A 27,012-nucleotide genomic window follows, 5' to 3' on the forward strand; every position below is an offset into this window, starting at 1 on the left:
AACTTCAAGAACTCTGGCAAAAAATGCACCATCTTCTGGAACAAGCGACAGGGTACTTTAAGAGGCAAGCAGACAAGAAATACTGCCAGGCACCCCAACTCCAGCCTGGGGACCTAGTGTGGCTCAGTACAAAAAATCTATGCCTTAAAATGCCCTCGCTGAAGTTCTCTCCGAAGTTTGTGGGGCCATTTCCCATTATGCAACAGGTAGGGACAGTAGCCTACAAGTGAAATTACCTCCAACACTCCGGATTCTTGATGTGTTTCATGTGTCCTTACTAAAGCCAGGAATCTTGACCTGGCCATCCCAACCACTCCTTAAGCCCTCAGAAATAGTAGCTGAAGAAGACATCCAGTATTAAGCTGAAGAAATTCTGAAAGGTCAGGAACCAAATCTAGTACCTGATTTCTTAGAAAAACGTTGGGCCCGAAGAAAACTCCGGGAGCCTGCCTCTACCCTCCAGGCCCTACAACAGCTATGAAAGTTCCACTTAAGATTCCCCAAGAAACCCAGGCCCAGAAGTCAGAGGAGGATGCATTGGAGAGGGGGTACTGTTATGTTTGCTGGTCGCAGAGTTCACACATGACTGGTATCACTCATCCCCAAGACAGCTCAAAGCTTCTGGTGTGGCCTGCAGGCCACTGCACTCCATCCTGTGGCAGGACACCACCACCATGATGCTACTCCCTCTTCTTCGTGGGTCCACCCTAGGTATGCGCTGCCACTTAAAGGCCCTGAGGCAGGGATCCAAGCTACTGGCGCCTCCTGATGACATCACATGGCTGGTTATATAAGGCCTAGCTGGATACTCTAATTTTGCCTCAGCAATGGGTAGCCTGTCGAGCCTTGTGTCTTCAGTATCACCTCATCTTTGCCTACTCAGCCTGTCTCATCCAAACTTGTCTTGCCCATCCTGCCTTGTCCACTCTGTCTCATCCAGTCTTGCCTTGCCCAGCCTGTGCCATCCAGCCTTACCTTGCCCTGCCTGTCTTGTCAAGTGTCATCTCCTCTGTCTTCATCCATTCTTGGCCTGATCACCTGGTGCTGACTATTGCCTTGGACCTGATCATACTTACCTGCCGCCTGCACTGACCATTGGCCTGTTCTCAGTGTTTTCAGTCTCTTGTCTGCTCTGACCCCAGTGTGTACCTGGACTTTCTCACCCTACTGTTCTAGTGGCCCGGCTAAGCCCTGCTGGCCACTAGAAATCAAGGTCTCTAGCTGTGGGGGAAGCAGCTGGAATAGGTGAAGCTTCAGTCTGTCCTGCTTCAGGGCATCTTTGCCAGCTGTTGGCTTAGGCCTCATAGGTTCTCCTACAAGGCTGCATCAACTATGCCACAGCACTAAGTGCTCACTCCCACGCCACTCATCACAAAGGTGTTCTATGGACAGCAAAATACACAGCCATACAATCCCTCCCACCTTCCCGGGAAATTCACCAAGATTGGAAAAAGTCTGAGAAGACACTTGCACAAGTATGCTAGCACAAGAAGAACCACCCATGCTCTGTTGGCAAAATGGAAACTTCTGGGCTTTGAGAGAAAACGACTTGATGCAGCATCATCGGATGACATCACCCATTTGGTGTGGCTGTTTGTTTTGCTATCCATGGAGAGCACCTGTTACAGGTAAGCAACTTGGCTTTATTTATAGACATTTGATATTTAGCTTTTTAGCAAGGATGACCTCAAAGTGGATTATACAAGATTTAAAATTATTTCACACTTGGTAGAATTTTTAATGTCCTGTTACTGCCATTCAGAAAAAGTGCTTACTGCTTCTGTGCTCACCTGAGATTCAGCAAAAGCTAATTTATCTAAACCATTAGTGTATCTCTTCTTCCCTTTCATCACAGTATCACGTTTTTGAGTCAAAAGCTGACGAAAGGCAGCAATAAGTTCAAGATAAGAAGTAGGGGTGACATAGTTGTGTCGTCCCAAGTCTTGTAAAAATCTGTAGCAAAGAAAATGATTTACACTATATTAAATTAATTAAAAAATTAATACAAAATTAAAAAGATAAGGAACAATATAGCTCCTAGACTACAAGAGGGCTATATAGCTAAATACAAGCATTTTGTAACATAATAAATGACGATAAAAAAGGCTATCCAAGCCCATCTAGACTGAACAATTATTTTGACTAAACTGCTAAAGATACATCCCAGCTGCCAGACACAGAAAATGACTACCTGCAAGATTTCTCCTGAACCTGCACAAGATAAGTGAATTGGATTTAAGCTGAGCCCTAACTGTGAGTATTTGCAACTTTGATTAAAGTTACTTGCTGAGTTATACCTGCAGTGTATCATACGTTAGGGAATATCTATACTATTGCCTTATCTAATAATAAACCAATATCAAGACACAATTCCCAGCATGGTTTGTACTAGAGGTGGGTATTTGTTTGCAACAAAATAGAAAATACTGACGATATTTCCGATTTTGTTGCATTTTGGAATTTTAAAAAAATGATTTGAAAAAACACTACATTTTGTGGTTTTTTCCTATCGTTTTTTGGGAAGTAAAAAAAAAAAGCAACATTTAAAAAAAAAAAAAAAAAAAAAACCCACCTCAACCCTTTCCATTCAATACAATATTGAGCCCTCCCACCATCTGACACCCCTACCAGGTCTCACCAAAAATGCCTGGTGGTCTATCATGGGGCCCTTTGCCTCACCGTGTGACTGGGTTGCCCAATTGCCCCGGTAGCCCCTGTCACAAGATAGAGGCAAAGGGCATCTAGTGCCATTTTGACTAATGGCAGATATCAGACCAGGAGTGGGAGGCTGTACCCAGGGCCCCAACTAGACCATCAGGCATTTTGGTGAGTCCTGGGGGGTGGGGAGGGGGAGAGCTCAATTTTGCATTAAATGGGAAGGGTTGGGGCAGGTGTGGGGATTTAAACAAAACAAAACAAATAAACAAAAAAAAACCCCCAACATTTAGGGGTGGACATGAAATGGCCCACCCCCAAAATTATTCCAAAACTGAAACAAAACATTTTGGGGGTACCATCCCTAGTTTGTACTGCAGGGGCTTCCAACCTCATACCTGAAGTCAACAAGGAGCAGAACTAAGGAGCATTATACTGTGGGACTGCAAAGAATATGTAATATTATTTTCTAAATAAAGCATTGTTGCTTATCAATGTTCATCACATATTTATAGATTAAAGACTTTAAAAACAGAAACTAACTTGTTAGATAATAATATGGCTGAAGTATGGAAGTATTTACAGATTGGCACCACTTCATGATGCTCAGTTTCTGTGAGTTCCAATGTTTCCAAGAACTTTACTGCAACACGCTCAAGTGCATCATCAGGCCATGGCTTAAAAATAAAATAACATTTAATAAGACAATTAATCTAATTGCTAAAAGAAGCATTGTTAAAACTTCATTTGATAAATATCATCATATATTATCTACAGACACATGGCCTAATTAATATGCAATATTACAAAGGAGTCAAATGTAAATATAAAATAAAATTCAGACCTAAGAAATACTATTTTTGTAAAATGATTTGCATTCACAGTCTTATTCAGGAACTGGCTATAGTACACACAATTAACCTGGGCAAGTATTTTAGCCTGAATACTGAAAACTGATCCAGAAACCAAATTAATCTGTTTGAAAAGTGGAGTCCTGAACACAGGCTTCACTGCTACCACTTATCTATTCAATGTCACAGCCTCTTCTCCAACAAGATGTAGGAAATTACTTTTGTACCCTATCCAATCCTTTGATATCAGGATGGGGGAAGGAGTACTAAAACATCTAAGGGAAGACTTTGGGCTGGCTGATGGAGAGTCATCAACTGGAGTTTCAGTTAGGCAAAGCACTGAAATTATGATAGTGTTTGAAAAAAATAACTACAGTGGAATCAACTGGCCTTACATAATGGTTTTCATTCAAAAATTACTGAAATCATGGGTTTTTACATTTACTGAATGATGTAAGCTTTGGAATTACATGTTTGGGTATGCTCAGACTCTGCTGTGAGAAACTGGTTGTACTGTTGATTTAATTATGTGGTCCTAAATGGTCTGATACATTTTTAAGGTGTTATGATTTTAGAAAGTATTTTATGGGTTTAGGTGGGATTGTGGATGTTATTACATTACAAACTGATTTTATGGCAGTATTTATGATGCTTTTAATTTGAATTTTGGATTTAATTACACACATTTCCAAATCAGAGCTCAAGGTTAGATGCAATTCAGGTGCAAAGGTATTTTTCTGCCCCAGAGTGCTTACATTATAAGGGGTCTATGTACTAAGCCACTGTATTTTACCTGGAGGCAAATATTTCATGAGATTTAATAATCTGCAATACTTGGTAATGCAGCTTTGTAAACCTCATGGTAGTATCCCTAGCAGTAAAATACCATGGCTTAGCACAATCCCAGAAAAGCCATGTGATGGCAGCCCTGGACTGAGGGGATGATATGATTTAAAGGGGTTAATCGGCCCTAAAATGCTACTCCCCTCCAAGTGTGCCAAAACCCTTGAAGGGTCTCTTGAGACTCCCTGTCCTATTCCCCTGGCTTTTCCTTGAGACAGCCATGGGGAGTGAGATCGAGGGTCTCTCAAGATGCCCTCGGAGTCTGGCATACTTTGAGGAGGAAGTTATTTATCGCCCCAGAAGCATAGGGACATGCATTAGCATCCCGATTCTCCTGAGAAAAGTTAGCTACAACTTAAGAGTTATAGCTAAATTTAAATCAAATAATGCAGCTCATGAATTTTGAGGCAAGCTGCATTGTTTGAGTGATCACAGAAGGCTGTTGATTTTAAACACCACCAGCTGGAGCTTAAATTTTCTTTCTGAGAAAATCAAAATAGCTAATAATCATCTTAGTCAACTGTTCAAGCTAATTTCCCAATTTATCAATCACCTGGTTGTAACCTTTCAGCTGATGGATTTACTCAGTTCTTCGAGGAGAAGATCCCTAATATTTAAGGTGAATTTTCTACTAGTGACTTGCAAACTCCAGGTGCTGGTTGCTTGTCTGAGCAGAGGGAAGTTGCAGCTATGTATACTACCCTCAGTAGCCAGTTTTATTTATCTTGAGGGTATAGATCATCTGTTTAATACTACCCATACTTCTACCTCATCATTGGATCCTTTACCCTCTTTCCTAGTTAAAAAACTGGAAGTAGCCTGTATGCATTTATTGCACTAATTATCAATGTGAGTTTCTCTTCAGGGTTAGTTCCTGTTTCACTTAAGCTAATATTCATCCCTTTTTTTTAAACAAAAAAAAAATCTTTGGACCCTGCTATGAACCATTAGAGACCTGCTTCTAATTTTTTTCTAAGGCCCTCAAAAAAGTTGTTCTTGATCAATTAAATGACTTTGTTCTAAAAACTAACACACTTTGCCTTCATTAGTCAGGGATCAAAAAGGACCACAGCACAGAGATGGCTCCTGATTAATGAGGTCAGGTTAAAAACCGTTGGTGGGAAGGATTCAGTCAGGGAGAGTAATTTTCAAAACTGCTCATGTGTACCCATTTCCACGAGTATATAGGCTACTGAACTTTATAACCTATGTGGAAATGATATACACAGGTTATAAAATATGAGTACATATAGACGCACAAATGCTCGCATATGTAAAAACCACGAGCTGCGCAAGTTTGGACTTATTCAGATAAATGTCGATTTATCTGGCTAAGTAGCAGCATATTTGAAAAGCACTACTTAGAAGGACAAGTAGTGCTTTTCAGACTTATTCAGCTATGTAGGCCTGCTGCTACTTAACCGGATAAATTGGAATATAGCCAGATAAGTGCCACTATTTATCTGGATTAAATTCAAATTTGTCCATCTAAATAGCAGGATAGACCCTATTTAGCCAAATAACTTGGAAATTAGCTGGATATATCTGCATGTTTGTACTTCCAATTTTAAAAGGATCCGTGAGTAGATTTTACTTGTGATAATTTGACACTTTTACCCCCGTATGTCTACTTTTACACACTTAAATCAGGGATTTTATAACTTGCGTGTGGCAATGCAATAACCAGTCTTACCAATTATTCTACCAGTTCTCCCAGTCCATCTGTGGTTTGTGAAGACCCTACTGGCTCTTCAGCCTGAAGTCCCCCATTGCATCCAGACCCTCTACCCAGTTATTTTTTCACTTTTATGATGTTTATGATCATTTACACTTGATACTGAGCAGCAGTAAATAATCGCAAGTAAAAGACTTATGCTTGTCACTTTGGCAGGTTTTAAAATAGCAACTAATTTGCGTAATTGTTGGCACCACCCTGGAATGCCCTTAACATGCCTCTTTTTTATGTGCATTCTGCTTTTAAAATGCAAGATATGTGCGATCGGCCCATATACTTGCATATATCGGCCTTTTTACCCAAACAACTCTTAAAATTTACCTCATCGTTTTTATTGATACTAGTGTGGCCGTCAATACTATTAACCATCAGCTTTTGGTAGACTATTTGGCAGAGACTGGCCTTACATGGACTGTTTCAATGTGACTTAAATTCCATCTTGCTGAAAGGTCTCTAATGGGTGGAGTGGGAATCTAAGCTTTTCAATTTGAAGTCACTTCCTTGTGGAATCTGCTTTTTAATATCTATTTAGCTATACTAATCACCATAATTCAAGATTGTGGTTATTCTCCTTCTTGTTCACTAATGTTCATTCAAGTTAACAACCTAGTCACCCTGAAGAAATTTCTAAATTTAACAGCTGTTTGGACCATACTGCTGATTGGTTGCATTCTTACAAGCTCAAAATTAATCCCTAGAAGTCTGAAGGTCTCTATAAACAAACGGTTTTCACACTTAAATTTGCCTCCCTCTATGGCTGGGAGAATGATCCCACTTAAAAGAGATTGTCTCTGATCTTGAACTCCAAGCTGTCAATAGTATACCAAATTTCAGTTCTGGTTCAAAAGTCTTTCTTTTTTTTCTTAGATATATCAGGCATTTGTGGACATTTTTGAATCTTCATGATTTACAACTCTTATCATACTTTTATCTATCCCAGGATTGATTATTGGGACATCTTATATTTTGGTGATTCAAATGAGACTCCTGCAGCTTTTACAGAATGCAGCAGCCAATGTTATCTTTGGCTTAAAACATTTGACCATGTTTCTCCTTCCTTAAAAAAGTTGCATTGGCTTCCTATTCTGTGTCATCTGAAATTTAATGTTTTGTGCCTTGTATTTCAAGCTGTTTGCAAAAGTCAACCATAATATTTATCCCATTTTCTTGTTCCTTATACTCCAGGAAGAAATCTTCAGTCTTCCCAACATATTTTCTACAGATTCCTCCCCCATTTGTTATTAGGCTCGAGGACTCGCTGTTCATTGTTTAGCTACAAGGTACCAAGGTTATGGAATGTACTGTTCCTCGATGTTCATCTCAAAATCAACTACTTGAAATTCAGGAAATTAGTCAAAGCATGGTTTTTTGGTCAGGCCTTTGACAACTAGTGGAATCTTAGGGTTAGGAAATACATAGACATTGTATATGTTGTTACTTGGCTTTAAATTTGCATCCACTCAGATATGGTTTGTGTGGATTTTGCTGAGGGTATTGCTCTGGGAAGGGTGACATTTAAATATGGTTTGTATTTTAATATGGGTTTTTTATGTCTGTTTTAATTTTTGATTGTTTGCTATTTGATTCTGTATGTTACTTTCCATGTGTTAACTGCTTGGTTTTTTGCTGATTACAAGTAGTATATTGAATCAAATTAATAATAATAATTATCATACCATACGGTGCTGCGGCTCAGGAAATAATGCACAATATTTAATCTACCACACATTATTGCTCCATTAATGTATTTACCATATGGTAAATGCTTAATATAACTTAGTAAATGACCCTACAAGTTTGTACTTGAGGCAATGAAAGGTGAAGTAAATTGCCCAAGGTCACAAAGTGCATCAGTGGGAGCAGTGGGACTTGGAACCTGGTTCCCTGGTTCTCCATATGCTGCTCTACCCAAAAGGCTACTCCTCCTCCTGATTTTAAATGATGTTTTAGTGTATGTGTTGTTTTGTCTATGCATGGATGGTAAAGCCTATGTTGTTTTAATTTTTGTGTGTCTGTAACCCGCTCTGAACTTACACTGAAATAGTAGAATATAAATTGAACTAAATAAAATAAGTAAATGGGCCAATGGTAAAACAGTGCACTGTCATATAGGACATTCAAATTCAAGTGTAAAATCTAATTTCTACTCAACTGGCAGGAGCTGGAAGCACTGCAGGGGCAAGGAGGAAGAGAATCCTAGTCATACTACAGCAACATCTATTGTCTGGCTCAAGCAGGCTTAGAGGAAGCCACGGCACATGTCCCTCGGAAAAATAATCTGGTATTGCAATGGCTAGACCGGTGAAACCTAAATTAGAGGGAAAATAATCCCTGATGGATGTAAAGAAAAAGCCTGTGATACCTCAGCCTCAAATACTCTTACTCTCCCCCCCCCCCCCCCCCCACATACACACACACAAACAATGTCAACATCAATTGAAGTGAATAGGTAGGCTCTAATTAGTTGTAAGCTTAGGAGAAGAAGGTGGCACTACATGCAAATAAATAAATAAATAAATAAATAAATAAATAAATAAATATTTATTCCGAGTTAGGTCAGATGTATATCAAGGGCAGGGAAAATATCAATTTCCCCTTCACCCAGGACAATTACACGGTGAGGCAAAATTACTGGACCCCTTTGGTTTTTATTGTATACCCTTTGAACAAATAGACAAAAATTGATAAAATTTAGCAGAAACATCTTGTAGACTATGTTGTTATAAGCAACAACAACATTCTAAACTACTGGCTCAGTTTGTGTTTGAAGTGTCCGCCTTTAGCTTGAAAGCATGCATATTAACAAAGTTTTGCCATTTGGTGCTAGGGTCCGGTAATTATGCCTCACCATGTATAATAACTTATAAAGATGTTGGAGCATCTGGGAGCATTTCTGGTAAACCTAGTCAGATTTTTACATAATTACCTCTCCTGAATAGTTTTACAGTGCATTGTCATTGCAAAAGGGAAATTTAGACTAGAGAGGCAGACACAGTGAAAGGCATGAAAAAAATTCTTATCCGGTTTTATTATAGGAGTTCTCTCATTACAAGTCTATAGGAAAAATCCTTTGTAAAAGTGACTCTCTACTTATATATATAGCATTGGTATTCCTACATACCTGAAACCAGTCAATGGTACAACAGTTGATGAGTGATGGGAATTGTCTTAACCGATTACGAAAAGCATCTCCAATTGGGCTGAACGCTACTACAATGTGAAGATTTTCTTTGCAGCGGTTCACAAAGAAGGCAAATAAAGCCAGAGGACTGAGTTCCGTATTTTTACTGCCCGCCTGTGCTACTGGCCGAACACCCTTGAGAACATTGCAGAAGATTAATTATATAATTGTTTTCTTAAAAACAATAGCATAAATGTATAAAACAATATGCTAACAAACAAAGGACCCAAGTCAAGGCTTCTAATACAAACAAAAGACAAGACAAATCAAGGTAATCTATTAAAATTAGAATTAAATTCTTATTTAAAAACAGTCATGCAGTGAAATATGTCAGTTTTCTCATGCTTTTCTGTGGGCAAAGCCCACACCCAACATGTGTTACGATGGGCCTAGTAACATGTATACATAACAATAAATCATCAAATACAGCATCATAAAATATTAATATACAGTACATCAATACAGTTTTGAATGATTTGCATTAGCCCTCAGTAGAATATTGAATATGTTATAAAGTATTAGTTATTATCCATATAATGTACTTAATCACAAATCTCCGCTATGTATTAATTCTTTACTAAAGATCTTTCGACCCACAAGGAATTTGAGATTGAAATGCCAATCCATCTTAGATGTTCCAAATTATAAAACAGTATGACTGTGTGATTCTAGGGAGAATATTTTCTCAATAGCAGGCCTCTGCTTTAGAATAACCTGCCTACAGAGTAATGGAAGCAGAGATGCATTAAGATGTTCAAGAAGCAATTAAAAACATCCATTTTATATAGTCTTCTCAGAGTGAATGATTTTAATACTGGTAGTGTTTAAGGAATAGCTTGTTTTTTTAAATTTTTATTCTGTTTGACACTTTAGTGTATTTTAATAACTGTTTTATGTAAATTTAATAATGGCATTTATGTTATCATTCATCTTTTTATCATTATTTATAAATTTTGAGTTTAATGTGATTTTATTATGAGTGTTTACCTGTTAGTTGCCTAGAATATGGGATGGTGTGGTTTACAAATTTTGAAAAAGCAAATGTTGCTTACCTGTAACAGGTGTTCTCACAGGACAGCAGGATGTTAGTCCTCACATATGGGTGACATCACAGGATGGAGCCCAATCATGGAACACTTTTGTCAAAGTTTCCAGAACTTTGACTGGCCCCTACTGGGTATGCCCAGCATGGGACTAACCCTGCAGCCAGCAGGGGTCCCCCTTCAGTCTTGTTTAAAAGCTACAGGCAGTGCCGAAAAATAAAATAAGAAAACGTTATGAACCCAACACCGCGGGGCGGCGGGCAGGTTTCATGAGGACTAACATCCTGCTGTCCTGTGAGAACATCTGTTACAGGTAAGCAACATTTGCTTTCTCACAGGACAAGTAGGATGGTAGTCCTCACATATGGGTGAGTACTGAGCTGAGGATGTCCGAGAAATGCACCAAATGTATCCAGGTGTGCAAGACATTAGGACTGGGATAAAAATTTGGCGAGGGCATCCTGAACCCTAACAGGCAGGCGAAAGGGTGTTGGTACGTCATGTTGTAAACAGGTTACGAAGGACAGACTGGCCGAAGATGGAATCTTGTCTTCCGGCTTTGTCCAAGCAATAGTGGGCTGCAAAGGTGTGGAGAGAACTCCAGGTGGCAGCTCTGCAAATATCAGGACGTGGCACCTATCGCAGGTGTGCTACTGAAGTCGCCATGGCCCTCACAGAATGTGCTTTAACACGGTCTTGAAATGGAATGCCCGCTTGCTGATAGCAAAAGGATATGCAGTCCGCCAACCAGGAGGAAAGAGTCTGCTTACCCACAGGCTGCCCTAATTTGTTAGGATGGAAAGAGACAAATAATTGAGTGCTTTTCCTGTTGGCAGTTGTACGGTCTAGGTAGAACGCTAGAGCCCATTTACAGTCAAAGGTATGCAGAGCTTGCTCTCCTGGATTGGAATGGGGCCTGGGAAAAAAGGTAGGTAGTATTATGGATTGATTTAGATGGAAATCCGAAACTACCTTGGGTAAGAATTTAGGGTGAGTGCGGAGTACTGCCCGGTCCTGTAGAAGTTTAGTGTAAGGTGGGTAGGTAACTAGGGCCTGTAATTCACTAACTGCGAGCTGAAGTGATTGCCAAAGGAAAATCACTTTCCATGTGAGATATCGAAGGTCACAGGAGTGAAGAGGCTCGAATGGTGATTTCATGAGCTGACCCAAAACTAGATTAAGATCCCAAGAAGGGGCCGGAGGACGCAGTGGAGGCTTGAGGTGAAGCAAGCCCTTCAGAAAACGTGTTACAAGGGGTTGTACTTAGATAGAAACATCCCCGACACCTTTATGGAAGGCGGCTACCGCACTGACATGCATTCTGATGGAAGAAGTTTTTAGACCTGACTCTGATAAGTGTCAGAGATAGTCCAAAAACTTTGTGATTGGACAGGTAAAGGGGTCAAGGGACTGAGAAGAACACCATGACTTAAACCTGTTCCATTTGTAAGAGTAAGATTTTCTCGTGGGAGGCTTCCACGAAGCAATCAGGACACGGGAAACTGGTTCAGAAAGGTTAAGTGGCTGAAGGATTAATCTTTCAACATCCATGCCGTCAGGGACAAGGTTTGAAGATTGGGGTGGCGTAGGCACCCGTCGTTTTGAGTGATCAGAAGCGGGTCCTTTCCCAGAGGAATGTGCCCGCGAATGGAGAGATCCTGAAGTATTGGAAACCATACTTGGCGTGGCCAGTGAGGTGCTATTAGAATCATGGTTCCCTTGTCCTGACGTAACTTCATGAGAGTCTTTGAGAGAAGAAGTAGTGGAGGGAATGCATAAAGTAGACCGGTTGCCCACAAGAGGGAGAATGCATCTCTGGGCTGAGAGTGTTTGCTGCAAATGAGAAAGCAGAAGTTCTCTACTTTGCGATTTTGAGCAGACGCAAAGAGGTCTATCTGAGGATATCCCCATTGTTGGAAGATGGAGTTCGCTACTGAGGGGTTGAGAGACCACTCGTGCGGTTGAAAGATGCGACTCAGCTTGTCTGCCAACATATTGACCACTCCCGGTAACCAGGTAGCCCTGAGGAACATCGAATGGGAGAGAGCCTCCGCCCATATTTGTGCCGCTTCCTGACACAGAAGGAAGCGGCACATATATGGTTGTCCGTCTGGATCAGGATGACTTGATTTGAGAGGCGATCCTGAAATGCTCTGAGAGCATATCTGATTGCTTGAAGTTCCAGGAAATTTATTTGGTGTTTGGTTTCCTCTGGAGACCAAGAACCTTGTGTCTGCAGATTGGCCACATGGGCTCCCCATCCGAGGTTGGAAGCATCGGTGGTGAGAGTTATTTGAGGATCTGGAGCCTGGAAGGGCAAGCCTTGGAGGAGATTGTTCTGATTTCTCCACCAGACAAGAGACTGACGGAGTGAGTCAGTTACATGGACAATGGTCGACAGGGGCTGAATGCTTTGAGTCCATTGAGACCTTAGAGTCCACTGCATGACTCTCATGGCCAAACGGGCCATTGGTGTGACCTGAACTGAGGACACCATGTGTCCCAGGAGGATGAGAAAGTGGCGTGCAGTTGCAGAGTGCTGGGACTGCAGCTGGTGTGCAAGAGACACTATAGTGAGAGCTCGCTGTCGAGGCAGAAAAGCCTTTGCCTGCAAGGTGTCCAAGTCTGCCCCAATGAATGACAAGGTTTGAGATGGGACTAAAGAGGATTTGTCGTAATTGATGAGAAATCTTAATGAAATTAGAGTGTGTAAGGTTAGATTGAGGGACGACAGAGCAGCTTGCTGAGTGGGAGCCCTGATTAACCAATCATCTAGATAGGGGTAGACGTGAACACCCTGAGTTCTTAAGAAGGCTGCAACCACTACGAGGCATTTCATGAAGACTCGTGGCGCAGAGGCTAGGCCAAATGGAAGCACTCGGTGCTTGGGGCCTACTTGGTGCTTGGGTCCAGTGCTTGGGGCCTACTAGAAACCTCAGGTATTTGCGATGAGATGGAGTTATCGCAATATGAGTGTATGTGTCCTGGAGGTCTAGAGAGCAGAGCCAGTCTCCTCTTTGTAGGAGAGGAAGAAGCGAGCCTAAGGTTACCATCTTGAATTTCTCTCGCTGGAGGAACTTGTTGAGGGCCCATAGGTCCAGAATAGGGCGAACACCTCCCGATTTTTTGGGGATTAGAAAGTACCGGGAATAGAACCCTAGGCCATGCTGAGAGTAGGGTACGGATTCTAATGCCTTGGATTGGAGAAGGAGGGAGGCCTCCTGATCCAGAAGGATGGAGTGATCGGATGTTCTCCACGTCGGCAAAGGTGGGGAGTCCGGTGGCATGGAGAAAAAGTTCAGATGGTAACCCTGGGCAATTATCGCCAGTACCCATTGGTCTGAGGTAATTGAGTGCCATATGTTGTTGAAATGGCACAATCGGCCTCCCACTGATATGTGAGGCAATGGTGGCTGGCTGCTGCTCTCTAGGTGGAAGTCAAAAACCTGAAGCAGGACCTGGTTGAGGAGGTGCTTGCGGCTTTTGTTTCCGTGTCTGACGAGACTGGGCTTTTTGAAAAGGTCTCGTGGCATGGGATCTGGTTGGTGGCAGGTAGGACTTTTTTGGCTGGAAAGAGGACTTCTTAGAGTCCTTTCAGAAGGGCTGTTTTGAAGAGTAGTCAGAAGGTATCAGAGAGAGCTCTCTGAGAGTTTCATGATGGTTCTTAAGTTCCGCCACTGTCCGTTGAATCTGTTCTCCAAATAGGTTATCTCCCACACAAGGTAGGTCAGATAACTGGCCTTGTACCTCAGGGCGAAGGTCGGAAGACTTGAGCCAGGCCCATCTCCTTGCCGAAATAGCTGCTGCAGATACTCTGGTAGCAGTATCATAGGATGATCTGATCTCATGCTTTCCTGCTTCAAAACCATTGTTTACTAGGGTTTGAAGCTGATCTTGGAATTGTTGAGGCAGGGTATCTGTCAAATCTTGTATCTGCTTAAAAATGACCCTATTATATTAGGTCATATAGAGCTGGGAGGCAGCAATCCGGGAGATGAGCATTGAGCCTTGGAATACCCGGCGGCCAATGGCATCTAGAAACTTCTGTTCCTTACCAGGGGGAAAAGAAGTGTGAGGCTTTGATCTCTTTGCTCTTTTTTGTGCAGATTCAACAACTACAGATTGGAGATCCAATTGAGTTTTCTGAAAGCCTGGAGCTGACTGCACCAAATAGGTAGTGTCAGCTTTTCTATGCACTGGAGCAATGGAGCCAGGATGTTCCCAGTTCTGCTTGAGGAGATCCAGAAGAACCTGGTGGATAGGGATGGAGGTTATTTCCTTGGGAGCATCCAAGAATTGGAGCAACTCCATCATCTGGTGTCTGTCATCCTGTTCAGTCTGCAATTGGAAGGGAACCAATTCAGACATTTCCTTCACAAAATTTATAAAGGAGAGGTCCTCTGGAGGAGAACGCTTCCTACTTTCAGTGGGTGAAGGTGGTGAAGGTAAGTCATCGGTGTCTGGGGAGGAATCATCAGTCCAGGTGTCGTAGAGATCAGCACCTGTCCCTCTAGGAACTAGAGGGGGATGGGGTGGTAGGATACCTGAAGGTCTTGGTCTAGGCTCTGAAGAAATTGGAGGAATTATCGGAGGCACCGATGAAGTCATCGAAGGCACCAGCGCAGGCATCGAGGGCATAGATGGATGGCTCGGCGCCAATGGTTGGATCGGTGGTGAGGGATGTATCGGCATCGATGGCTGAGGCAGAACTCCCGATGGAGGGATGCGGAATGGTGTTTCTCCTCCCGATGACAATGTAAGTGGGGAGGGCACCGGAGCCATCGGAGACCCGGGGTCCATCGGTGGAAAAGCAGCAATGAGCACTTCCATCTTGGACAGCAGCAGTGCCAATGCTGCCGGAATCGGGTCAATGGACAGTTCCATAATCAGTACCGGTGTCAGTGCCGGAGGAACCTGGAGTCGTTGCATCACCTTGTCAATGGCCTCCTGAATCATCTGGTCCAGTTCTTCTCGGAGACCTGGAGTAAGCAGCCCCGGCTCCGGAGCAGAAGAAGGAGGCAGAGGCATAGCCGGAGGGACCGCCGTTAAAGGCGGAGTCGCGGCTCCCGATCCCCTGTTGGGTGAGGGTTGCCTCAGTGACCCGGTCGCTGAAAAGGTCGGTGCCTTTTCTGGACAGGGTTTCTTCGACGGCGGCTCGGACGATGGCGAGGTCGATGATTTTGCTTCCTCGATGGTCTGAGACTTACGATGTCGATGGCAATGTTTGTCTCTATGATCCCCTCGGTCCTGAGGGGGAGTAGAGGGTGTCGAAGGCCGAGATGCCGTTGATGCCAGACGGTCACAGGCCGGTGGTCAATGCTAGCGCGAAGTTGATGGTGCCAGTTCTGACTACGTTGATGCAATGGACTAAGTCGGGGTTTGAGCATGGAAGAGAAGTTCCATCTTCTCCATTCTGGCCTTGTGACCTTTTGGTGTCATTAGGGCACATTTGGTGCAGGTCAAGACATCGTGCTCACGTCCTAGACACATAACACAGACTTTATGGGGGTCTGTGATGGACATGGTGTGATTACAGACCGGGCACCAATGGAACCCCAACGCCATGGCCATTGAAAAAAATCGAGCTGCGGTACGGTCGACAGCCAGTAGGCCGCGAGGGCCAAACTCGAAGGTAATCGACGGAAAACGGGTAAAAACTTACCGGAGTACCGCGGTCTGAAAAAAGTTAAAGGAGGGACCCCTGTGGGGCAAATTAACTTTTAGTAATTCCGTGAGGAAAATTCCTGTCAGGAATCTCTGCAGAGCTCCTTTACCGCGAGGCTACTGCTGCATGGAAAAAAGAAGACTGAAGGGGGATCCCTGCTGGCTGCAGGGTTAGTGCCATGCTGGGCATGCCTAGTAGGGGCCAGTCAAAGTTCTGGAAACTTTGACAAAAGTGTTCCGTGATTGGGCTCCATTCTGTGATGTCACCCATATGTGAGGACTTCCATCCTGCTTGTCCTGTGAGAATAAATGAAATAAATAAATATGAATCTCACCCTCCCTCCACTCTCACTAGGGAGCTAGAACAGAATACATAACAAAACAAAAACAGTCATGAAAAATTACTCTCCCTCCCAAACTCATACAATAATAATACAGTTAATAATTTAACCATAATTCATCTCCATCTTAACCCATTATGTCCCAAATTTTTTAAGAGGCTGTCCACTGGGACATAATGGGTTAATATCTCAATTAACCATCCACAATTTCTCCTTAGTAAGTAACAGCAAAACCAAATGGAAGTGTCTAAAAAATCCCAGAACCACCCAACTTAACTGACCAAAAACTCATGACACAAAGAAATTACTCTTCTCCCAAAAAACAACCCACAATATTTTTCATTCATTCCCAATTGCGCTTCCCTTTGGGTTACTCTTTCAGGAGTGTTCTGCTACTGGCAGTTGGACTGATTCTTAGTCTGTCCTCAGAAGACATCTTGGGAGGGGTGGGCTAGAGTCTTCACCTGGCCAGGTTTAACACAACAGCAGTGTGGCAGGCCAACTGCAGGATGGGGAGGGAGGCTTGATAATAGAAAAGTCTCAACCCACTTTTCAAAACATATACAATGAAGTAAACTACATAAATACTAAAAAAAAATACCATAAAATTACTGAAAATTATATTTTTGATATTTTATCTACCTCATGTTTCAGTCAGTAATTTGTACAGAAATAAAAGGATCACACTGCCATGAAGATGCAGATGCCTAATGCATGACATTTATTAGAATTTAAAATCAGCATTAGACACTGATGCTATATAAACATATGTACATGAGATGTAACACCTGTAAGACTAGACAAAAATATGTATTTATTAAAGATTTATGATTCTAGTAGCAGGAATCTAAAAATGCCGTATGATAAATCAACATCCATAATATCCACATTTGCATTCACTAGAACAGATCAGATAATATAATGTCCTTTTCATAGAAAATGTCTCCACAAGGGACATATGAAAGGGACTTTTATTTTAATGGAAGTTTTTATAAACAGAACTAGTTGCTGTTATTGTGTTTGTTCTTCTTAAACCACTTTTTCTGAAATGTTTACATCTAATATAAAATTTCTAATTTTTGCTTAGGTGTCGTGAATCTGACTGCTAGACATCACCTTCCTGGCCCTCTGACAGCAGGGGCCTTCAATGGGCCACATTTTGAACCACTCTAGGAGCCTTGAAGGCTGCATGATGCAGCAAGACCAGCCCTATATGAACCTCCTTGCCTCAGTATGGAGTCTTCTCTCTGCCTTTGGTTTCTTATCTTTGCACTCTTTCCTGTATAACCTTGCCATTGTTCTTTGTTCTTGTACTCTTGCCTGAATAAAACGCATTTGCTTACCTGTAACAGGTGTTTTCCTAGGACGGCAGGATGTTAGTCCTCACATGTGGGGTGACATCATCTGATGAAACCCGGCACGGAAAACAGCCTGCTGCTATCCGCGCATCCACGTGAGGTCCCCCTTCAGTCCCCCTTCAGTCTCATAATATAGCAAAAATACAAGCGAAAAAATAACACAACAAACCGAAGGTGAACCCAACATCTTGGGGAGGCAGGCAGGATTCCTGAGGACTAACATCCTGCTGTCCTAGGAGAACACCTGTTACAGGTAAGCAACTGCACTTTCTCCTAGGATAAACAGGACGGTAGTCCTGACATGTGGGTGATTACAGAGCTCCAGACTGCCCCAATTGACCACAGAGACCCACAATAGCCAAACAAGGTGCCAACGGGCACAACACAACTGCGGCACTGTGGGAAAAAACAGGGGGCGGTCTGGTCCCACAGAGAGCACGATAATAAACAGTTGGGTTCAGGACTGGAATAAATTGCGCAGGACAGACTGGCCAAAAGCGCTGTCCTGACAACTATCCCTGTCAAGGTAGCAGTGAGCAGTGAACGTCTGGAGGGAACTCTGGGTCACGGTTCTACAAATTTCAGCAACAGGGACCGCACGCAGATTTATTTATTTATTTAGTTAGTTAGTTAGTTTGTTTTTCTATACCGGTGTTGGTACATACCTTCACACCGGTTAACAATGTTTCTTAAAATAATAACATAAAAAACATAAAAAGATGGGCCACTGACACTGCCATAGCTCGCACAGAGTGAGCTTTCACCCTGCCAGCCAGCTGAAGGCCTGCCTGCTCATAGCAGAAGGCAATGCAATCCGCTAGCCAGTTGGACAAGGTTTGCTTCCCCACTGCTGCTCCCAGTGTTTTGGGGTCAAATGACAGAAAGAGCTGGAAGGACTGCCTATGGGTCGCTGTATGATCCAGATAGAATGCAAATGCCAGCTTGCAGTCCAAGGTGTGGAGGGCAACTTCCTCCGGCTGGGAATGAGGCCTTGGAAAGAAGGTGGGAAGGATGATGGACTGGTTGATGTGGAAAGTAGTCACCAACTTAGGTAGAAATTTGGGATGCGTACACAGCACCACATGATCATGGAAGAACTTTGTGTAGGAAGCGTACTTAATCAGGGCCTGGATCTCACTGACCCTCTGAGTGGAAGTGATCGCCACCAGGAACATGACTTTCCAGGTGAGGAACCTCAAGTCACAGGACTTAAGAGGCTCAAACGGATGCCGCATCAGCCTTGCCAGGACAACGTTGAGATGCCACAGGGTAGCCAGAAGCCTAAGAGGGGGCTTCAGCTGAACAAGGCCTCACATAAAGCGTCTGACAAGAGGCTGGACCGAAATGGGCACACCAGTGACACCCTGGTGGTAGGCGCTGAGTGCACTGAGGTGCACGCAGACCGAGCTGGTTTGGAGGCCAGACTTGGACAGATGCCAATGGTAATCCAGCAGGTGGGGAAGCGGACAGGAGAAAGGGTCCAGTCCATGACCACTGCACCAGATGGAGAAATGCTTCCACTTCGAGCTGTAAGACTTCCAGGTGGAAGGTTTCCGAGACTCAATCAAGACCTTGGACATACCCTCCGAGAGCTGCAAAGGCTGAAGGATCATGTACTCAACATCCATGCCATGAGGGCCAGGGCCCAGAGGTTCAGGTGACGCAGGGTGCCCTTGTTCTGCGATATGAGGTCGGGAGCTGTCCCCAGCGGGACAGATGTGCTCATTGACAGGTCCTGGAGAAGAGGGAACCATATCAGCCTTAGCCAGGAGGGTGCCACTAGGATCATGGTCCCCAACGTCCTCTTGCAGTTTCATCAGAGTTCTCGAGAGGAGCGGGATAGGGGGGTACGTGATGCCAGTGAAAGGAGAAGGTATCTCAGGCTGGATGGCCCTTCCCCAGAATCAGGGAGCAGAATCTGCTCACCTTGTGATTATGGAGAGAAGTGAAGAAGTCCTTGTCCGGCATACCCCAGCAGCAGAATAAGTCTGCTGCCACTGCAAGGTTCAGGGACCACTCGTGTGGCTGGAAGGACCGACTGAGGCAGTCTGCCAGTGTGTTTAGGTGACCTGGCAGGTAGGTGGCCCGTAGGTACACACAAATGGCACCCTCGGGTGTCGTGCAAGGCCCCCAGGCAGAGGATACATACATCATGTGGATCTGTGATGGACACAGTCCCCTGGTACTGGGGGCACTGTTGAAAACCTGACGATGCCATTGAAAAAGAGGCTGGCACGCAGTCGATGACCGACGGGCATCATGGTGCAAGAGTTGGGAATTTACCACGAAGAACGACAAAAGACCGAAAACAAGGGTACCTACCGAAACGGAGTGATACCGATCTCGAAGGGGGACCCGACGCAGAAAAAACACCTGAAAAAGTGAAAACACAATTTCAAGGAGTTGGAGCTCCACCACCGCGAGGCTGCTGCACCGTGGAAAAGAAGAGACTAAAGGGGGACCTCGCATGGTCGCGCGGATAGCAGCAGGCTGGGCATGCTCAGTCTGCCAGTCAAAGTTTCTAGAAACTTTGACAAACGTTTTCCGTCCCATGCGCCATCGGATGATGGGTCCCCACATGTGAGGACTACCATCCTGCTTGTTCTAGGAGAATAGGGATATGCATTCATTGCTCCATTCCTTTCATTCATTCGGTGGTGCACAAGTATCTCACAAATGGATAGTAAGCGTGCAAAACAGATGGTACGCGCGTATGTTAATTGCCAACTACATACACGCACACTATTCGTTTTGTGCGCGTACTATCCATTCGTGAGATACGTGTGTAACATTCCTACTGTATAACTTTGCCCTTGTTCTGTGCCAAGGTCCTACTCTGTTTAGGATTTTCTAGCCTGTCTGCCCTGCTTTTGTCTTGTCACATATCTGAGCTCCTTATCTTGTTTGGGCCTATTCTATCTGCATATATTCCATCTCTTGTCCTGTTCTGTCTGTTCTCTGTGGGTCTCCCAGAAGTCCTCCTGCTCCCTGTGGCTCTCCCTATGGCCCTTCTGTTCCCTGGGGGCCTGCCCCCCAGTGATCCTCCTGTTCCCTGTGGGTCTCCCAGAGGCCCTTCTGTTCCTTTTCTGGGTCTCCCAGTGGCCTAGATCACCTATGTATTCCTTGCCCTGCATCCAGTTTCCATCCTGCACTATCTCTGTTCTCCTCAAGTCCTTCTTGTCTTGCCTTGCCAGTGCACTCCTTGTTCCTGCAAGTACCCTGTTCCTAACACTGTGCACTGTCCTCCATAACTCCTGCCAGCCACCAGTACTGGAGGGTTCAACCTGAAGGGAATGTGGCTGGTCAGGAAGAAGATCTATACCCTTGCTATCTGCTCTTGACCACTACAGAAGACCACACACCTGACCTGCCTGCTTCTGACTCCTGCTTCCCCACTTGGGGCTCTCACAAATTGGCCCTTGTAGTTGTGACATTAGGTAAGGATAAAAGGAATAATTTCACAGATTCCTATTGTGTATGGAAAATACTATAATTCTGTTGTTACCTCCAATATTTCCTGCTTTTCATCTATTGCAAAGAGGTTTGGTACTTCTCCTGTATTCAGCAGACTGTCAACATCCTCTAAGAAAGCCTCTTGTTTAATCTGAGTGTCTGTGATTAGGAACACAATTTTCTGACCCTTCAGACCTGCATTCTTCAGAAGATTCTTAAAACAAAGATAAATTAATTATAATCAAACTGAAAGCATTTTAACGTGCTAATTTTTACCAAACATTATGACAGTAAAAAGCAGCATTTTGTTATTGCTATAGTTTAGTGAAATCAGTTTTTTGTAAAGATATTACCTTTAGATCCTCTCTCCATTCATTCATTCCGTAGCTCTTAGAGATTTCTGGTTGAAATATATTCATTTTTGCCATAGAGGTAGCCAGGCGTGTCAAGGACTGGCGTCCACTTCCTCCTACACCAACCAGTAAAGCATTGCCCCCTGCCTGTTTCAGAATACGGCATAAACGAGACAGATGTTCCAAAACATACCTAGCACAGAAAAAAGGCATTAGTCACTATAGATGATAAAAATGTGTACTGAGTGTAGCTCTTATCCCTCCTGTTCAACAAAGGGAAAAATGAATAGAAGCCCTAGTCTCAATATTAAAGAAGCAGCTTTCTCATATTGAATATTCTGATTTGTACATATATGGAGAAATTTTATAAAAGCCTCCATAAATTTACATTAAATATACATATAAGTTATACCAGTTTTCAAAGGAAAAGTATTCTTATACCTTCCCTTTGAAATTTATCCTATCAAAATTACCCACACACAATTATACCTGCTAATTTGCGCACACATTTTTTCAAGAAAATGTACACACCTGTATTTGAAAATACAAAAGTATGCATGTAAGTGCAACCCTCTTCCCAGCTCCACCTGGGAACACTTCTGCTCAGTCAGGTAGATTGTAAAAGCATTGCTTGCATAAAAATGGCCCCATACATACATTTGTGGGCCACACGCAAGCAATGTGAATTTTAAGAAACCGGGAAGTACACACATACATATCTGTGCATGTACCAAAAATTAGGAGGCAGAAAATGGGCAGGGCATGGGTGTTCTGGTCGAAGGTAATCCTGGCCCACTCCTCGTAAAACCGGGACAACCTGCCACCGACTGCCACAACTGAGGAGTGGGTGAGCCTGATCTCATTGGGTCGACTTGCCAGCTGCGACTCAGCGACTGGAACCGTCTCTGGACGACCTACTGGCCCCACGAAAGGAACGTTGGCGGTTTGATGACTGCATAGCACCCGAGGAGGGAGCCCCCTTGCCAAGGCGAAATCTGCTCGCTTCTCAAAAGCAGGGACGAGTCGCAAAGGATCTTTTTGAGCTATTCCTATCTTCTGGTAACCTGTTCCCCTTGATCTCCCCAAGGGACTTCATAAGCTGATCAAGATCCTTCCCGAAGAGCAGCTTTCCCTTAAACGTCTTGGATGAAACGTCTGCCAACCAATTACGTAGCCAGAGGAGACAACGTGCAGATACCATACCCCATGCGGCCGTGTGTACTAGGTTGTACAAAGCATCCGCTATGTTGGCTATCCCCGCCTCTAGACGAGCCGCTTGAACCAGAGACAAGTGGCTCGAGGACGACTGGTCTTGAGGCTTCTGGACCTAACATAAACAGGCATGTTGCATCATACTCGCACAGACGGCTGCTCGAAGTCCCAAGGAAGAGACCTCAAACATACGTTTGAGCTGCATTTCAAGCTTGTGATCCTGAATGTCTTTGAGAGTGGCCGCTCCCATAACTGGAATTGTGATTTTCCTGGTGACCGCGGAAACCGCTGCATCCACCTTGGGCATCTTGAGGTGACCGAGATGCTCCTCCGACAGCAGATACAGCTTAATCATTGCCCTTCTCACCTTGAGACCTGAGTTTGGAGAATCCCACTCCCGGCTACAGAGCTTCTGAATCTTCTTTGGGATAGGGAAGGCACTGGGAGGCCCCCGAAGAACCACCCAGGTCCGGGTTCACTCCCTCATTGTTGGATTCCTCCTGAAACACTTTGACTCCCAGTTCCTCCAGAACCTGTGGGATAAGTGGACGCAGCTCTTCTTTTTTGAAGAGACGAACGACTCGAGAATCATCACCCTCTGAGGCAGGCTCTAAAAAGGCCTAATCATCCTTAGGTTGATCTGGATCTGGGAAATGATCCACATCCGGGTTCCCTTCTGGATCCGCCCCTGGAGAGGAAGAACCATCACCTTGCGGGTCATCAGAATCCACTAGATCCTCCTGATTCACCAACACCCAAACAGACCGGGGCCTCTTTGGCTGAGCTGATCCCTGAAAGTAGTCTTCCGGGGTCCACCGGGAACTTTTCGAGGGATTGACAGGCTTAACCTTGGGTCGCCTTTTAAACTTCTCCCTAGCCAGGAAGGCTTCATGCATAAGGGAGGATAAATTCAGGAGATAAACCCTTAGACAGGGAAAAGTCTCCCTCAGGATCACTATTAGCCGAGTCAGTGTCTTCCTCTTGTCCGTGCCCCAGCTCCTGTCCTGCGGGAGAAAGGGGGGGGGGTGCGAACTGCCTCCTTAACAGCCTGGCCTTCCTTGGGAGCCTTGGGATCTAACCCAGGCTCCACTGAGCGGGAAGATTTTTTCTCTCATTTGCCCTTAGCCAATGACTCCTCTCCCACTTGTGCACAACCCATGCAGAGGGAAAGGGAGTTGAGGGGGACGGATGCTGTGCCACAGGCTACACAAGGCTCCACCATCGGTAACTCTGACATTATCAGGCGTTCCTGTCATCAGAAACTTTTTTTTTCTTTTCCGGGGAGCTGCTCGAGCACCTGGCCCTACCAGGAGGCGAGTCACAAAATGGAGCACTACCACGCCGCCACCGCACAGGAAGCTGAGAAGGGCCGAGAGGAAAAAAAATGGCACGTGCGCCAAGTCACTGAAATCCCACCGCGCGTTGGAATTCCTCTGTTACCCTCCCAGGGAAAAGCCCTGCCCCCGACTGTGATCCGCGGTCCTCCCACTCTCACATAGGCCCTACCTTCACAGCCTGGCCAGTGCTGACTCTGCAAAGTAGGCCAATTACCCGGCACAGCTGCTACGCACTTCTTTCTCTCTTTTTTTTTTAAACTTAAATAAAGACATGTAGAAACAAAAAAAACCCTTAAAAGGGATACTTCCCTGAGCTGGCAGCTGTCACAAAAAGGGACATAGAGGCCGAAGAGGAGCCAGTCCCCTGGCTATCAGGGGACTCGGAAGAAGCAGGCTAGCACCGCCAGGGGTATCCAATCCCCCCATTCGCCTGGCTCAACCCAAGGGATGGTCTCAGAAACAAGAACTAGTGACCCTGAGGAGCATATAATCTCTGAACGCTAAATCAGTCAGGACTGCAGGTATGCACCTCTACCATCTGCTGACGGCAGAGAAATACTGAGGGGCTGCAGGTGGCACTCTCGATTATAGGGCACAGACTCAACGTTTTGCTTTTTGCTGCCATTTGCTGGTAGGGATGCATAACCCACTGGTCTGGACTGATCTGGGTATGTTCAGGAACCTTCCTTATGAAAAGACAGTAATTTACCACTAATGCATATCCTATTGAGAATAAGATTGATACAAATGCCTACATGCTAGTAAAATATCTCACCTCTGTCACACACCCAGAACTGACCTTCAACAAGTACAGAAAGACCACAAATTATAAATATGGAGACAGAAACTGGAATGGAAAACCAAAAAAGCTACTCTGCATGCAGTGTAAACCTGGAGAAATGGAAAGAGAAATGTAGCACCTAACAAAGCCCAGAATCTGCAATAAGGCAAACAAACTAATCCGCACAAAGTTACACCTGTATTATGGAACACACTCAAACAGTAACAACCCTATCTATGAAAAGGCAACACTACAAATATTAAACCAGGCCATAAACACTAATACACTTCCTATTAGGAAAACAGAATAAGCCAAGCTGCTATAGAGCCCCACACAGAGGAAAGCTAAACTAATAAATGTTACAAAACAGCTGATGAACAGAATAAAATCCAACAATTAAAATTTATTAAAAATTGTCCAAATATCAATAAAATATTTCAAAACTGCAGTCATCACATAATACCCAAATAATTAAAATGGCAGTCAATCAAGAAAAATAAACTTAAAAGACACCTTTACTTACCCTCTCCAGCAACTCTCCTACTCCTTTCCCTTGCAGGCCAAAAGCACACACCAGAAGCAGCAGTGGCTGCTGAAGTTCTGCCCTCACGATCCTCTTCATAGGGCCCACAATCAGTCACTCACACACACACACACACACACACACACCCAATTGGTCTCTCACATACACACCAGTCAAATTCCTGACCAGTCTCTCTCACACACACACACACAAAAATCATCTTCCTGACCAGTCTCCCTCTCTCACACAGAAACACATCACCTCCCTGACCAGTCTCTCTCTCAATCACACACATGATCTCACTTATATACAAACTCTCAATCACACACAAATGCTCTCAAACCCGTTCATACCCACACACACAAGCTTTCACCCAGGCACCTATTTACACCCAGACACACAAGCTCTCACCCAGGCACCCATTCATGCCCACACACACAAGCTTTCTCCCAGGCACCCATTCACACCCACACACAAAAGCTCTCACCCAGGCACCCACACACACAAGCTCTCACCCAGGCACCCATTCATCCCCACACTCACAAGCTCTCACCCAGGCACCCATTTACACCCTCACACACAAGCTGTTACCCAGGCTCCCATTTACACCCATACACCCACTCCCAGGTTCCCATTCACACTCACACCCACATCCAGGCTCCCATTCTCACATGCATGCATCGGGCCTCACCGCCAAACCATCGCTCCAGTTCCGCCGCGGCTTTACTCCAGTGGGACATCTTTTTCGCCGCCACGGTGATGAACTCTCGTGGCAGCCTTGCTTGGTCTGTGTCGGATTTCCTCTTTGCCGCCATGAGGATGAGCTCCTGTGGCGGCCTTGCTTCGTCGGGGGAGGGCTTCTTCGCCACCACGGGGATGAGCTCCCATGGTGGCCTTGCTTCATTGGGGTCGGGATTGGGCTTCAACACTGCTACTCCTCCCAGCACCCCGGGCAATGCGATGCTCTTCTTCCTGCCTCACCGGTCAATCAGAGGCTTCCTCTCTTCTTCCTACTCCCTCTAGCAGGTAGCTTCCGATTGGCCTGCACGGGGCAGGAAGAATGGAGGAGGCTTCCAACTGACCCACGGAGGCAGGAAAAATGGAGAAGGGAAGCACAACCGGGGCAGTGGGAAACCAGGAGCCGCGACATACCTGCCTGTGCTTGGCTACACCCTGGTGTGTTGTAACGTACCGGTTGAGAATCACTGATCTATAGCCTACCTGGAACACTCAAAAAAGACTGCTCTCCTCTAATCGAAATCTTCACTAAAGTATTCCCAGCTCCAGAATCAACTCTAATCGTAGGGGACTTTAACCTACATGTAGATAGCATACATATACATCTACAGCATGTGAAATCTTTCTAGATACTATGGAAGCCATGGCTTGGTCACAATTTGTATCCATCCCCACTCATAAAGCAGGACACATCCTTAACCTAATTTTTGCCAATCACAATAACTGCATAATCAATTCTTCTCACAAAATATTGCCCTGGTCTGATCACCAGCTAATAAAAGCAGAAGTAACTCTCCTCACTACACAACAAACAAACTCACATAATAATCAATCTTTCAAATACAGAAAAAAGATAGAACCAGAAACACTTGAAGAAACTATTAAAAATAAAATAACTGAGTTTGATCACAACAATGCCTCCTCATCTTTTGACTCCTGGGATA

General features: G+C 44.4%; 1 protein-coding gene across 1 annotated transcript in view; it reads right to left on the reverse strand.

Moving 5' to 3' along the window:
* The window catches only part of DNAH12 (dynein axonemal heavy chain 12), a 1,160,754-nt gene that overhangs the window by 315,282 nt on the left and 818,460 nt on the right, over positions 1–27,012 (reverse strand). The window contains 5 exon segments of the mRNA XM_029600929.1: positions 1,791–1,953; positions 3,199–3,332; positions 9,206–9,400; positions 21,177–21,338; positions 21,478–21,670. Of these exon segments, the coding sequence (XP_029456789.1) occupies positions 1,791–1,953; positions 3,199–3,332; positions 9,206–9,400; positions 21,177–21,338; positions 21,478–21,670 (847 nt within the window).

This window comes from Rhinatrema bivittatum, chromosome 4 (assembly GCF_901001135.1).
Source record: "Rhinatrema bivittatum chromosome 4, aRhiBiv1.1, whole genome shotgun sequence".
Classification (NCBI taxonomy): Eukaryota; Metazoa; Chordata; class Amphibia; order Gymnophiona; family Rhinatrematidae; genus Rhinatrema; species Rhinatrema bivittatum.